The sequence below is a fragment of the Chiloscyllium punctatum genome, chromosome 16, assembly GCF_047496795.1.
Source record: "Chiloscyllium punctatum isolate Juve2018m chromosome 16, sChiPun1.3, whole genome shotgun sequence".
NCBI classification, from domain to species: Eukaryota; Metazoa; Chordata; class Chondrichthyes; order Orectolobiformes; family Hemiscylliidae; genus Chiloscyllium; species Chiloscyllium punctatum.
The window spans coordinates 14,375,421-14,392,038 of NC_092754.1; the positions used below are offsets into that span (position 1 = coordinate 14,375,421).

Sequence of the window (16,618 nt, forward strand, 5' to 3'; positions counted from 1 at the left end):
ATGTTATTTGTTTCTATCATCATGCAACTAATTTTCAATGCCTCTCCTGCCCTCCACCTCAAACAATTTATTAAAACTTTTGAAACTATTTTCATTTGGAGAACAGTAGTCAACTAACTCCACTCTTCCATACTCTTCCTCCCACCCATTAATCCTATCCCTTTTCTTCTCCTCGCCAGTTTTAAGTTTGACAAATGATAAATTAAGTCAGAGACAAATACTGGAAGGATTAGCATAGCAATGCCTTTTTGCTGCTATCAGGATACTGATGCTATATTAGAACACCCACTTTTTTGTTTTTTTGGGAAATGTTCATCAGTGCCAGCCTTCAGTAGCATCAGAACTATGAGGGTGGCCTTTGCTGTAAGCACTATGCCGTTAGGACAATAGCTCCAGTGTGCCAAAACCTCCTCACATAGACTGGCAGCCTCTCTGCAAGCTGATGGGTTCCTCACATGATGGGGGAGTAAGCAACATGTCAGCACCATGCTGGAGACCAAAAAATATTGCCCTTGTAGCCACCTGCCTCTAATCAAAGGGCAGCTGAGCAGCTGCCTTTCCTGCTGTTAGTAAACTTTCCAAGTGATGGGACTATATTGGGGAGCTAGTTGATGAGGCTGTCTAGCATTTTGTAACCTCACACTTTCCTTGACCTCCATCCTGAGAACAGTAAAATTCTGCCCAATGTCTCAGGAAAAATTTGAAATTTACAACTATTTAATCATTGTTGACTTTGGGACTGGTGTGACTGGCTGCCATGAAGATGAAGTTTAGGTATGGCTGAGAATCATTGCAGTAACTTAGTTGAATTTGGTGATTCATGAGTACTGTACAGAGAATGATCGTAATTATAAATGTTTTCAGCAGTCTTTAGTTTCAATCCTCACCCTCTAAATTAACACCAGATTATACACAGGAATTCTAGTCTTGCAACACTCTCATTAAATTCAACTTATATCTGAGTGTGTGGGAAAAGCAGCCACAAAAGGAAGAAGTGAATTCCTCATTATTTACCTCTTCAGGGTGGAGAGACATTGCAGTGAATGTCAGTTCAGACACGGGACAGACAGTGTGAATCTTTCACTGTCTCGTCTGAACTCATAAAGTTAGTTAAATACGCCAAACCTTGTCAATTCCCAGAACTCCTAAATGTTAGTAGAATAAAAGTTTGAATAATCTTAGTTATGTTATTACTTTACATTAAATTACATTAAATCTATCCTGCAGCAAGATGATATTTAGCCCAAATGGCCTATCCCAGCTTATATCCACACAGAAAGTTCCTCCCGTTTCTCTTCATCGCCACCATATTCTAGGCCTTCCTCCCCTATATGTCTGTTTAGGTTATCTTTCAATGCAACCATGCTACTTGCCTGAACCACTCCTTCTAGTGGTAAATTCCCAATTCTTATGATACTTTGGCTAAAGGAATTTACTCTGCATAAAATGTATCACTTCCTCAGTTTTGTTTGAATGCATTGGCTGAACACCTAGTCTGCTGAAACATCTGAGCTCAAGGGGAAGCATTGCCTGATTTATAGCTTTCTTATGTCACCTGCATAATGTTATTTATCCAGAGTTCAGAGACTACAAATGCTTGCAGTTTCTTCTATAATCTTTAAAGGATCTGAATGAGTGACAGTATTATTGGCTAGTAGTAAAAAGGAGGTTTTTTTTAAGAAAGTGCAAGGTAATGAATTTGTTAAGCCAGTTATACACACCCAATTGTCACAAGAGAATCCATTGCTTCTGTAATAAAAATACTGAGTGAATGGGCAAGGAGGTGACATATCTTGGTATGAGAGCATGAGGGCACATGGAGGCGCAAGCTTGGCATGGTGAGCACGAGGAGGACTTTTAAAATTTACCCTTCAAAGGGTTCTCTCATGCAGGCTATGGTTCATTACCCCTCTGAGATACTGTGATCCATAAATCCTATAAAAGCTGACATAAGGCCATGAAAATTTACTATCCCAGCAATTAAACCTAGAGTTCTGGCCGGGATTGTCAGTAGCAGGCTTATTATCTACAGCAGCCTGCACCATTGAGAGGCACTCTGTAAAATCATCAGAATCAGCACCTGCCCATGACTTCTAACAAGCTCCCAAATTCCCCTGACTCAATGTAAATGCAGGCCTATGTTTCTGCCTTACATTCCCTGCCTTGAAACACCGCCCTTTTATTTTTCCAATTTCCTGGCATATCAGAACCTTGCTTTAACTTCTGTCTTTAAACTTTGATTTTATTTTGACCTACAGAATGTGAGGAAGACCTTACTAGATCTGTTCATGCTAATTAAAGAAAATTAGAGGTTTAATTGTGACAGGGCTGTCTCTTTGTGACAGGGCTGAAAATGGTGGAGTTCTGGCTCTTGGAGAAAAGGCATTCCTTCTATACCTAATAACATTTAAACAGAATGCTGATTTTGCATAAACTTGCATTTAGAAAACTTAATTTACTTATCTACATGCAGTGTGATAGAAATTTTTATGGCACTGGTGTGTTTCTTCACTGTGATTGAACAATGCATGGCTTCTTCTAGTCCTTCACAAACCAAAAGCTGTCTGTGAATCAATTTGTGTGATCTGTTAAGAGAAGAGAAAAAAGAAGTAAGATGAAAAAGAAGAGAATAATACAAAACCTACACTTGTAGCACTTTAACATAACACACTTTCCCGTTGTGCTTTCAAACTGTGGCTAAAAAGAAGCAGGAATCAAACAAAAGCAGTCACCGAGTTAGAAAGACCAGAACAGAATGTGACGCACTGATAAAGTAAAAAGAGAGATAGATAAGCATACAAATGTATACAATAAAGTTTGGTTTAAGACCTGATCAAAATCTTTGGCTATTTTGAAAACCAAGTGCTTTCATATAAAAAGAAACTCAAGGACTGAGGTTTGTCTGTTATTTTCAAAGTTCAGTCTGACTATCTCTACATATGATTCTGTTAATGGAATGCAGCCATATGTAAGGAGCCAGTGTATGTTCTAAATGAGACAGGCACAATTCATCTTATTCAAAATGTGTGCATGTCAGGACGTGGTATAACAGAGCTGTTCCTCTTTTGAAAATTAAAGCAAGTCCTAACTTTCCCAAAATGAGAAGCCAATGCTTTCTGACTGGATCAGAGGAAAAATATGTTGAAACCTTTCAAGGAATAAGAAGAGCCTTTAGAAAGCTACTCTGGGGGGGGTCTGGGCTCTCAATCTTCAGAGCCTCAAGGATATCCAGGTGTTGGAGGAATTAAAGTCTTTTAAGAGTCTCAACAATCTAAAAACTTGTCTGCTAAAACACTTTAAAATTACCCAGTCTCCTTAATAGACACAGTGTCAATGGATTGTTTATCAAAGCCACAAAGATAATGAGATGCTTCAAACACTAGGAGGGGGTTCCCATTATTGTCACTTGCCAGCTGTGCTCTCTAAATTTAAAAAAAACAAGTTCTCACTACAAAAAAAGGCTGTCTTCAAGTACACCAGACTCCTAACACATTTTATAAGGGATTTGGCTTGCATTGTTGAATTACAAAGAGAGTTATTTCTGACTAAATATAATTGTCAACGTGAAGATAAGATAATAGGATTTGCCCTAGCTACCTGTTGAAAATGGGATGGTATTACAGTTATCAAAAAATGATGTATTTGATACTGAAACAGATTAGCTTGTTAGCTGGAGAATAACTCACCAGTAAAAGATAATTTAGCCATTGCTTACTTTGCTACCCACTGTTGCTCAATTTTTACCATTGAAGTAGCAGAGCTTTTGGCAAGTTCAGCATGACACTGAAATTCTCTTTAAAGTTTCCTTCCCCATACTTCATTTTTTCCCCACAACTTCAGTAGCCTTACTTTACTCCTCAGCAAGGAATTATGTAATACAGGAGAGTAGGCCCCTCTTGGTATGGCAGATGAAGATGCAGGCACAGGCTGACAGGGAGTGGCGTGCTGAGTAAATGACAAAGGAGAAGGTGTCTGGTGGCTGTGGCAACAACATCAGGACAAGGCAGATGAGGCTCCACTCCAGCCCAAGGTCTCCCGGCAAGTGAGGAGCAGACCTCACACTTAATCACCTGGTCCAGATTTGCAGACTGAACTGAGGCTCCAGGTCCATGGTTAGGCCCAGACGCCTAATGACAATTGTGGTGACGGTAGCGAGTTTGGTCCCAATGCAGACTGGTGGTGCCTGGGTAGGCAAGGCTGGCCCAGTATGAACTCAAAACGGCAGCAGCATTGGTGGAGGCAAGATGGCAGCAGAGAGCGGCAACTCTTTGTTCCAGTGACAGCAATGACATCAATTTAGTAGCAGGAACTCTAGGCATAGGAGTGGAGGACCCCAGATCCAGGCCCGTGCCTGAGCCAGAAGCAGGACCTGTTCCAAAGACCACTTAACTTTGTTGAGATAAGGCTATAAAATAAATTTTATTGTTTTTTTCTGGCTTTATATTCTGTGTTTTAAGAAGGTGCTAGACAGTGGCGACACTAAACAACTATTTTACTGTAATAAATGCATGTGACAATAAATCAAATCAAATCAGTCTGTCACATCTGTACAAACTCTTTTCTACAACAATCCAAAACTAATCCCACTGCTTCACTCTCCCATAATTATCTACTACAAATATTTCATTTTCCCTTAAAAAATGAGATGGTTTCTAGATCAATGCCTCTTGTACCAAAGCATTCCATGCAGCAAATTTGTATCAAGAAATTTTTCTGAATCTTTCATTCTACCATTTTGCTAACAGCAATTCTAAGTACCAAAGCTAGTATTTTCCTTTTCACTCTATAAAAACTCTCATGGATTTGAAAAACTTCAATTTCTTTTTTCTGGCTTCCTCTGCAGCAGTGGAAATATTCCTTTGATGTTTTATCCTCATTGGTTTGGTTTTCTATCTCTGGCATCATTCTGATAGATCCATGCTCAACACTCTGTGGTTTTAATTTCCTTCTTATAATTTCCTGGGTTGCACAGTTGCACAGTGGTTAGCACTACTCCATCACAACGTTCAGTTCCACCCTTTGATGACTATGTGGAGTTTGCACATTCTCTCTGTGTCTGCATTGGTTTCTTTCAGACACTTTACTTTCTTCCCACAGTCCAAAGATATTCAGGTTAGATGAATTGGCCATGCTAAATTGTCCAAAATGTCCAGGGATGCGCAAGGTAAATGGATTGGCCATGGGGAATGCAACAGGGATAGGGTAGGGAGGGGTGGGTCCGGGGGGAAGCTCCTCAGAGAGTTGGTGTGGACTCGATGGGTTGAATGTTCTGCTTCCACATTGAAGATATTTTATGATATAATGAGGTGATCAAGATGTACAGTCTTCTTAGCTGTGACGTAACCAAACTTTTGCATAGATTCAACATTGCTTCTTTATTCTACAGTTTTATTGACTATTGTGATTGGTTACCGACATTCTAATTAATTTCAGTATATATTTCAGTCCTTCCAAAATGTAGTATGGTAGAAATTTGCTTCAACAGGACAAAGCAGAACGTGCAGACAAGTGGCAGGTGAAATTTAATACAGAGAAGAGTAAGCTGATGCATTTTGGCAGAAGACAAAAAAGATAAACTTAATGACATAATTCTTAAAAAAAAGGTGCTAGCAAAGAGAAACATTGAGGTCCATGTGCAAAGATTCTTTGAAAGGACATACTGTGAGAGTTATTTAACAAAGCAAATTGAGTATTACACTTCATAAATGGAGGCGTGAAGTTAAAATGCAGAAATTTATGCTGAAACTTTCTGGTTAAGCCGAATGAGAGAATTGGATCCAGTTCTTTCACCACCCTTTAAGAAGGATGTGAAAGTCTTCAAGAGGGTGCAGAGTAGATATATTAGAATGGTTCCAGAAACAAGGAGCAAACACTTGCGAAGGCAGTAGGAGTCTTGGAGGTGAAGTTATTGACTTCAGTCATGACCCTTCTGGCCATGAGTATTGGTAGGAAAGCCAAGGCATCCCAACCATCCAAGAGATGAAGCTCCACTGTATCCAAGCAGATCATGGTAGTGGTGGTACCCAGCAAGAAGGAGTGCTGTGGCCTCTTAAACAGAGGCTATCAAGCAGTGGCTACAATGAGGCAGGAATAAGTGTCAGCTCAAGTAGGTGGTGTGGAGCCTGATGAATACTGTAAAAGCTTCCTGGTGCAGATCTCAAGGAGTAGTGCCTTGGGCTCCACCCTTGAATGAATTATTTATTTACTGTCACTTGCATCTTACAGTAAATAATACAATAAAGTACAGTGAAAAACTCCATCTGCCATAATCTGGCATCATCTTAAATAGTTTAAAATAAAAAGGATGAAAGATATAACTGATAACAGATAAAAGAAAGAGAGTCCTGAGCACTGAGCCAACTCAGCAATGACACTTAAACCACCACCCCTCCTCCACTGCCTTGCTGCCACCTGTACTAGACACACCAGTGTAGGAGTTGCCATTCTTAAGAAGCCATCTCTTTGCTGCTCAGCCTACTTCACCAATTCCATTGTTGGGTCCCATACTGACCCCACACTTAGTCAGGATCCTCCAGCTCTGCTAGTACTTCGGTGATGCCAGGAGTCCTAGTTCTGGCTTACCTTGCTGCTGTCGCTGCAGCTGCCACCTGCCCAACATAGGGGTCCCCTCTCTGGGCTTACTGCAACTCTCGCCAATGCCAAGCGTTCCCGTTCTTGACCTACTGAAACCAGGAGCCCCTGGCTCCACTGCCAGCTAAGGCCACCGGCGCCGTCTCATCAAGAGTCACATTCTGCCCACCCTCCTCCAAGAAATCACCTTGCTGGCACTGCCATCTTGAAAAGTCCACTGCCATCGCCAGCCCTGAACACTGGGAGAATGTCCCCACAGCTGTGAGGAGCTGTGTCCACCTTCACCTCTGACAGCAAGGAGGCCTGTCTAGCTGCCACTCTGATTATGCTAACTAACCTGCTGCAAAAGGCTCCAAAGTAAAGAAAAAGCTAAAGAAATAAATGAAAGAAAAAAAGCAGAAGTAAAAAGAAAAGAAAGAAAGCATGCAGTAGCAGATGTGCCCCAGGCAAGAGCCCACATGCAGCCCTGCTAACTTGCTACCATCTTGAAGTTGCAAGTTTGGAGGGTCAGGGATTGGAAAGGTCAGAGGATTTTGACCTAGTAGCATTGAAAAAACAACAAGATTTTTCCAAGTCAGAATGATATGCAGCTTGGAGAACCTGCAGATGGTAGTGCCCCCAATGTATGTGCTGCCCTCCGCTATCACCTGATGAAGGAGCATCGCTCCAAAAGCTAGTGTGCTTCCAATTAAACCTGTTGGACTATAACCTGGTGTTGTGTGATTTTTAACTTTGTACACCCCGGTCCAACACCGGCATCTCCAAATCGTGCTGCCTTTGTCCTTCTTGAAGGTGAGATTATAGATTTGGAAGATACTGTTGAAGGAATTGTGGTGAGTTATATCTTGGAGATGGCACACAAGGATGTCCTGTGTGTCTATGGTGGATGGGGTCCAAATCAAGTAAGTTAATTTAATCTTGATGTTCAAGCTTTTTGAATACTGCTGGAGCTACACTCGTTATGGCAAGTGAGGAGTGTTCCATCACACCCCTGACTTGTACTTTGTAGTCGAAGGTCAGGCTTTGGGGATTCAGGAGGTAAATTACTCACATCAAGATTCCTACCCTCTGATTTGCCCTTGAAACCACAGTTTTAGATGGCCTGTCCAGTTCAATTTCTGGTCACTGGGATCCCCAGGATGTTGATAATTATGTCAAGCACTTCATGTCATGAATTACAGCTGGGTAAAAGGTGCTAACAACATCCCACAAACTGTAATGAGATGAATGGTGGTGTTAGTTGAAGGACTGTGTTTTAGCCAGAAGAACTCTTTCCTCTCCTTCAGCAGCCCAGTGGAATATCATGTCTACTTCTTCAAGAAGACGAGATGGATGAAGTCTAGGCTTACCTAACCTGAAGGTCCTGATGTGCAGTTGAAATGTGCAATAATTGCATCAAAGCATCCATCAGTATACTATTGTGAAAATTAAAGTTTGCATTTACATAATTCGTCATATTTTATACACCCACCAAGTTACCACTTTGTTAATTTGTGGCATACCTCACATTCCATATCAGCCTTCTCTGTTGCCAGACTGGAGTTAAAAGAAAAGAAAGATTTGAATTTTTATAGTGCCTTTCACAACCACTGAATGACTCAAAGCACTTTACAGCCAATGAAATACTGCTGAACTGTATTTATTGTTGTAATGGGCACAGCCAAGTTCTCACTAATTGCAATCTGATAATGACCAGATAATCTGTTCTTATATAGTCACGCTGATTGAGGAATAAGTATTTGCCAGGAGAAAAGTAACAGCTCACCTTCAAAATAGAGGCACTGGATGTTTTGCATTCAGCTGAGAAAATAGACAGGGCATCATTTAATGCCTCATCCAAAATATTGCGCGTCCAAGTGTCCATTACTCCCTCTGTACTGCTCTGAGTCTCAGCTAAGATTTTTATGCTCCCTGGAGTGTGACTTAAACCCACAATGTTGATGACTGAGTAGAATACTATCAACTGAGATATAGGTGACAATGTTTTAATCCTGGATTCTCCCCTTCCTTCTTGAATGTGTTAATTTCCTGTTGATAAACATGTAGAATAAATTGGGTATTGGTGGAGGGCATCCAATTCGAAATATGTGCTCGTTCAGTGTTCATGACTTCCCAGCAGGGGTCACTTGAGTGTGTTCAGGATCAAGGAATCTATCCACAGCCCAGGGCATTTCATAACTTTGCTTTTTTTTGGATTAGCTAATCTAGGACAGTGTCATCATATTGTGGGCGTCCGGTGTGAGGAGTTTGCATAATCATGTCTCTATGTGGCAGACTGATTAAAAGCCATTTGCAACTTATGGCCTGTCAAATGCTGTCATTCAACTCCATTTATCTACATGTTGATACAAATACGACTGAAAAGTCAGGAAGCAATATGCTCCAGCTGAAGTTCTGGGTTTTTCTCAAGAAAGACATGCTGAAGCATGCAGGTGATAATGTAAAGACCTCCATGCATTGTGACTGTTGTACCCAGGAGTGAAAATAAAATATGAGGGTTTAATTTCAAAGGGGAGGAAACTGTTTGGATTTCAAAGACTGGTGTCAGTACAGAAGAGAGTGATATTCTCCACCTTAGACATGACCAAACCTGTTTATTTTGGCTCAGCGTTATAGTAAAGTCATTTTGCATTGACTAGATTTGGAGTCCTGTTATTGGTTTGTATCTTTTTTCTACTTTTTAAAAATATTAGCCACTGTACTTGGAAAATGCATTAGTAGTTTTACAGTGCACTTATTTGAATTGAAATATATAGCTCAATCCAAAGTTCTTTTGATGACTCAGTTAGTAAGAAGTTGTAGTACTAAACCATACTGAGCAGAATTCCTCTTTGTGCTGAATTACAAATCAAAAGCAATTAGTTTTTCAGCTGCCATAAATGCATGAGGTATACAAAGGGAAAAAGATTCAGGACCATCCTTCCAGATCATCAACTAGTGAGGTTTTATTGAAATGCATACCTGTGTTGATTTTGGATGAAGATGGGATTGAGCCCATGACCACTTCCATCTATGGCATGGAGTGCCAGTGTTGGACTGGGATGGACAAAGTCAGAAGTCACACAGCGCAAGGTTATAGTCCAACAGGTTTATTTAAAATCACAAGCTTTCAGAGTGCTGCATCTTCGTCGGGTGAAGGTCATCTGAAAGGACATGGGCAGCAGATACATGGAACACCATCACCTGCAAGTTGCCCTCCAAGCTAGTTACCATCCTGAATTGGAAATATCACCATTCCTTCAATGTCATTGGGTCAAAAACCTGGACCTAAACTGCAGCAATTCAAGATGTCACCACCACCTTCTCAAGGGCAACTAGGAATGGGCAATAAATGTTGCCCCAGCCAGTGGCTCCCACATCCCATGAGAAATTTTAAATCTATACCCAGGGCGCATCTCTCTCTGCACCTTCCCTGATGATGGAATGTGATGCTTAGTGTTCAGTGCCTAGCACCCTGAAGTGTTTGTCACTTTTGGGCAATACCAAAGAATGACTCCCACTTCCTAGAACTGCACCTTAGCAAATGAGTAATAATATATTTTAGATTTATCAATCAAATCCTTTCTGATATTACTGCAGTTTCAACTATTATTGTAGCAAAAAAATTAAATCCCAGCACAAGTTGCATTTTCTTGACAGGATGCAAATCATTAAATAAAGCCTTCTCTAGTGGTTTCACACAAGGAGATTGTAAAAGGAGAAACATGAAAGTTTTATCAATGGTTTATGAAAGTTAAACATTGTGCTTACAAGTGCTTACAGTATTGATTTGTTTACCAAGTCAGCATTAATCATAGGTCAAATGATCCCTGGAATATATTACTGTTTTCAAGGTATTTTCAGAACTATTCAAGAATCAAGATTCTACCGTATTTCCATACAACTTCATGCATTCAGAAGAAATTTCTTCCTATATTGTTTTCACCTTAATGCTAACTTGGATCTTGTTGAAAAAGCACAGAAAAGTACTTTGTCATAGTTAAAAATTTACAAACCACATTCATAACTGCTACCGTACAGCAAAGGAACTGACAGCTTGTATCTGTGTTTCATCTCTGAGATGCAAATTTAACTCCACACTCTACTGAAAGATTCTGTAACCTCTGTATAGGCTACTTCTGCCTTCTTCCCAAAATCCACAAACCAAACTGTCCTCATCAGTGTTTCAGCCTGTTCTTGCCTCCCTCACCACCGTCTCACACCCCACCAAGCATAATTCCTCCTACGTCAGTTCTTTTTTTCTCCCTATCTTGACTCTAACTCTTTTGGGTTTTTTTCATTCAGCTTCTTCCCACCAATATTTGCAAGTCTTCTGACACCCTAAGGCATTTCAGAACTTTCCAAAGTTCTTGGCCATGACTGCTGCTTTTTCTTTCTGATTTCCCATTTTGGAATACTGTGTTCAATTCTGGTCTCCCTGCTATAGAAAACATCTTGTTAAACTTGAAAGGGCGCACAAAAAATATACAAGGATGTTCATGGGTTTGGAGGGTTTGAACTAAAGGGAAAGGCTGGAGAGGCTGAGCCTATTTTCCCTGGAGCGTTGGAGGCTGAGGGGTGACCTTATAGAGATTAATAAAATCATGAGGGGTGTGAATAGGGTGAATAGCCAATGTTTTCTTCCTAGGATAGGGGAGTCCAAAACTAGAGGGCATAGATTTAAAGTGAGAGGGAAAAGATAGAAAAGGCACCTTAGGGGCAACTTTTTCACAGAGTGGTGTGTGTGTGGAATGAGCTGCTAGAGAAAGTAGTGGAGGGCTAGTACAATTATAATATTTAAGAGGTATCTGGATAGGTATATGAATATGAAGGGTGTACAGGGATATGGGCCAAATACTGGCAAATAGACTTGATTAATTTGGGATATCTGGTCAGCATGGACGAGTTGGACTGAAGGATCTGTTTCCATGCTTTACAATTTTATGACTCTATGACCTTGGTCCCCAACATGGATTGTCTGAGGGCTCGCCTCTTCTTACTTGCATGGAGGCTGGAACATTCCCTTGCGTCACTATCCTTTTCCGCCTGGCTGAACTTACTCTTTGATTCATATGTTGAACATTTATAAATTGGAAACCCTCTGTACCCCTATCTTTCTGTTAATTCACATCTCAGTTATGGGTTTGCTGCAGTGATCCAGTGAAGTACAACCATTGGTTTCATCAACTTCAGTTCATGAACTCTGTCCTCCATTATGTTCTGCGATTAGCATCTACTTTGAACCTACCTTGCCCTTCTCTGTGACCACTTTCACCCCCTTCACCTTTTGTTTTATGATCTCTAATCTTCCTTGTTCTCCACTTTCTCCTCCCCACCTTTTCCTACAGTATGAAATCTGTCACTTTTCAGCCTTTCTGTTCAGTTATGAGAGTCACAACAGACTCTACACTCTGAACTGAAAGACCTAGGAGTCTGCTTCCCTCTCTGCAAATGAATCCTCAATTTCCTGACCCACAGACTGCAATCAGTAAGGATAGGCGACAACACCTTCTCCACAATACCCGCAAGACCACGTACTTAGCCCCTTGCTTTACTCCTTATACACTCATGACTGTGTAGCCAAATTCAGCTCTAACTCCATTTACAAATTTGCTGATTACACCATCGTTGTAGGCGGGACCTTAAAAAACAATGAGACAGTATAGGAAAGACCTAGAGAGTTTAGTTATATGGTGTAAAGAACAATTTCTCCCTCAATGTCAGCAAAATGAAGGAGCTGGTCATTAACTTCAGGTAAATTGGAGTGGAGGACACACCTTTGTCTGTGTTAATGGTGCTGAGGTGAAGGTGGTCGAGAGCTTCAAGTTCCTCGGAGTAAATATCACTAGCAATCTGCCCTGATTCATCCATGTCGATGCTATAGTGAAGAAAGCACACCAGTGACTCTACTTCCTTTGAAGGCAAAGGAAATTCAGAAGGTCCACAATGGCTCTTACCAATTTATATAGACTCACTAGAGAAAGCATCTATGGGGGTGGTGGAGGGATGCTCAGGGTTGGGGAAGGCACCTCTTCATGGCAAGAGTCACGTCCAACAGTGCTCTGATCCAGTTAAATAGTGTGTACACTCTGACTTAAAACAATGAACGGCTGGCTCTCCTTCAAGAGTTTCCATTCCCATTGCTGCTGGCTTCATCTAACCCCATCATTCAGTACAGTGATTGCAACTGCAATATCAATGTGAGTAGATGATCTGGCAGGGTTGACAGCATATTGGACAACATGTCTAGACTCCTGATTGTAAAGGTAAATCTACCAAGCTGCATTACATCTCTGGCGGCCCTGCAAATGGAATTCAGTGTAGATGCACCTTGTCAAGAACTAACCGATCTCTCTGCTTCAAGGTAGACATCCTGTTTGTGTAACATGCATTCACAGTCAGGTTCATCAACATAAGCTTGTGTTCTTCTTTGATTACTGCCTCCTACCAGCTGAGTGTCATGTATAAGAAGACCAGAGGATTGGTAGGTGTCAATCCAACTCAATGTGAATTTGCTAACCCCAGAAAATATGGGGGATCTCAGAAGATTTTGAAGGTTGGGGAATTATGAAACCCCTCTGTGAGGAATAGAGAGAACCTGCACTCTTCCAGAAAATCATGCAAAACCTCCCCTAGTTGCAGTTGGTAGGGATCAAGGAGAATCTCCAAACAATGAAGAGTCAACAAGCCTTGCTCTTTGACTCGAATCATCTTCCAGCCCAGAGTCCCTGAATGAGACAATGTGCCCAAGATTCTCCTTCTAAACATACAAGAGAACACTTTGTGATCAAGAGCATGAAGGACGAAAATGGCTCGGGTAAGTCATTGGAGTCTGACACCGAGGATCAGCAAATCATTTTCTTTCAAATCAAATCAAATGAAGCCCACAGACAGAACAGCCTCCACATTTTTCTTTATTCTCCTATCATGGCGGTCTTAAATGGTAGTGTGCAGGAGAATCTAGACCAACCACTAATTGTGGATGAACTGAATATGGCCGAGTCCTTTGAAAAGAGAAAATCTCCTGGAAGTTACAGCTGTTGTTTGAGTTGTATTGTGGGATTGGATCAGCCTACAGGTTTATGAAAGTATGCTGAAACTGTGTCCGAATCTGTGAGAAAAGGAATCATCACCCACATACACAAGTGGAAAGGGATGAAATTAGAAATTGGCACCCCATCTCACTATGGACTTCAAAATTCTGTCTAAGGTCATTGCCTATCAGGTCAGTCTTGCTCCGGATTCACTGATGCATCCAGTCCAGGTCTGTGTTGTAATCAACAGGAGAACTCACTTCTTCAGGATGCAGTACCTATCTTTGGGACAGAGACTTGGATACCTGCCTTATCAGCCTAGACCAGCAGATAGTCTTTCATACAACATTGAAGACTTAACATGATGGGGTGCACTCCAATCTGAGGTTTGGAGAGTGAATCCACAATTGGATCAAATATTGATCAAATCTAGAGTCAGGCAGGCATCTTGTCTCTCCCCTCTTCCATGTGTTTTACGTGGAACCTTTTTCCAAGTCCATCAGAAGGATCTGGGCAGAAGAGAAGTAGCAATCCCAAACAACGGAGGCACGCAGGCCAAATTATCTTTGTAAATGCATGATGTCAGGGTCGTCTGCTTGGATCCATTGTCATTAAGTAACATAATGAGTATCTGTAACCAGTTCAAATAGGCCTTGGGAGCCACGGTAAATCAAGCCAAGAGGGCAACTATGTATTTTGGGAACCAGGCCAAGTGAACCTCTGTCCACTTCACTGACTGGTTAGTCTACCTGTAAAGGATATTGTTCAGAGAGGCTGGAGTGTGTGCTAAAATGTGATGATAATAAAAGAACAAGGCAGGTGCTATTCTCCAACCAGCTCATACTTTTCTACTTTTGAAAATGTTTCTGGTTTTCTGTGTGACTATTGAAACAAACAGTATATACAAATCAGGCTGAATGTAGAGTTTTAAAATGTAGGATAAATAAACTTTGTGCATCTTGATCCTTAGTTGTTTAACCACATTTTTCTAATGACTACTCCGGGAGATTGAATAGTAAGGAATTATGAAGAAATATAAGTAATTAATGCTTTACTGTGTGTTATTTTATTTTCTAGTATTCTCCACTGCTGAAGAAACTATACTGTCAGATTGCAAAGACATGTCCAATCCAGGTGAAACTGGCCTCACCACCACCTCCAGGTAGTGTGGTGCGTGCAATGCCTGTCTACAAAAAGGCTGAGCATGTGACTGAAGTGGTGAAACGCTGCCCCAATCATGAACTTGGCAGAGATTTCAATGATGGTGAGTTATCAAGGTGCAATTAATCCCTCTCTTCTTATCGACTGCAATCCCCTTAGGAAGTCCCAGATGGGCAATGACACCAGTTAGAAAATTTAGAGTACATATACACTCGTTCAAATCCAGCAGCCTTAGGTTTAAGGTTGTACCAGATTTTGGAACTTGCCAGTTTTCAGAAAACATTTGATGCATTATTTGAAATCAAAACACCTTAATCTTATGAATAGGGGACAAAGAAAACTAAGTGATCTGAAAAGCAAAATAGTTAATAGGTTATATGGTATCAGGTGAAATACAGAGGGAGATAGAAGAGGGATGGGGTCATAGTATTGATCAGGATATCAGTTATATAGTGAACAGGGATGATATCTTGGAAGGATCATCAAATGAAACCAAATGCAAGGAAATAAAATTCACAAAAGGGGCAAACACACTGTTGGGTGTGTACTACAGGTCCCAAAACAAAGAGATCAAATATGTAATCAAATTTCAGAAAAGTATAAGAATCATAAAAGGCTGTCATGGTAGAGGATTTTAACATCCCAAATAGCAACTAATGTTTGAATGTTCAAGGTAGACGGGGAACTTAAATTCCATCCAGAAGAATTTCTTTTTAGCCAGTACGCAGAAAGTCAGTCAAGAAATAGGGCAGTACTGGACCTGATATTTGGAAATGAACCTGGGCAGATGGAAGGTATATCAGTAGAGGAGCATTTTGGAAATAGTGATCATAACTCAGATATATTTTATTCATTCACAGGATGGGAATAGAATAATTAAGAAGGCATAGGGGACGCTTGCTTTCGGCAATCGTAGCATAGAGTATAAGAGCAATGAGATATTGTTGGATAAAAACGGAAAGATCTGCAGATGCTGTAAATCGGAAAGAAAAACAGAAATTGCTGGAAAAGCTCAGCAGGTCTGCCAGTACCTGTGGAGAGAAATCAGAGTTTACCTTTCAGGTCGAGTGACACTTCCTCAAAACCCTTCTGAGGAAGGGTAACTCGACCCAAAGCATTAACTCTGATTTCTCTCTACAGATGCTACCAGACCTCTGGAGCTTTTCCAGCAATTTCTGCTTTTCTTTCTGAGGTAATGTTGGAGTTGTACAGAGCATTGGTTGGGCCACAAATGCAGTTCTGGTCACTTTACTTTAGAAAGGATGTGATAACACTAGAGAGGTTACAGAGGATGTTGTTGTCTGGGATGGAGCAATTGAGCTATACAGGGAGATTAAATATGCTTGAATTGCCTTCTTTAGAGCAGCAAAGAATGAGGTGGGACATGATTGAAGTTTATAAGACTTGAACAGGGTGAATAGAGAGCAACTATTCCCCTTGGTTGAGGGGTCAGTCATGAGAGGACCCAGCTTTCGAGTAAAGGGCAGCAGATTCAGAAGAAAAAACCTTTTCATTCAGCAGGTGGTGGAAATCAGGAATGCACTGCCTGGGAATGTAGTGAAAGCTGGAAACCCTACAACCTTTTAAAAATATTTGAATGAGTACTTCAAATATTATAACATTGAAGGATATGGGACAAGTACAGGAAATTAGGATCAGTGCACTTTTAGTGGTAGTTATGTCAGTACAGACTCAATGGGCTGAAGAAGGGTTCCAATGGGCTCAGTGTTGAAGTCTTTATTGTTTGTGGTTTATATTAATAACTTGGACTTAAATGTAAGGGGAATCAAGATGTTTGCAAATGGACCTGAAAACTGATTGGTAGTAAATAATGAGGAGGATAGCTATAAACT

The 16,618-nt window shown here is 40.8% G+C and overlaps 1 protein-coding gene across 4 annotated transcripts in view; it reads left to right on the forward strand.

Moving 5' to 3' along the window:
- Window positions 1–16,618, forward strand: part of tp73 (tumor protein p73) — a 238,693-nt gene that overhangs the window by 196,133 nt on the left and 25,942 nt on the right. For all 4 annotated transcript variants that reach the window (XM_072586274.1, XM_072586272.1, XM_072586273.1 and 1 more), the window contains one exon: window positions 14,682–14,868. In XM_072586274.1, the coding sequence (XP_072442375.1) occupies window positions 14,682–14,868 (187 nt within the window). The remainder of the gene's footprint in view (window positions 1–14,681; window positions 14,869–16,618) is intronic.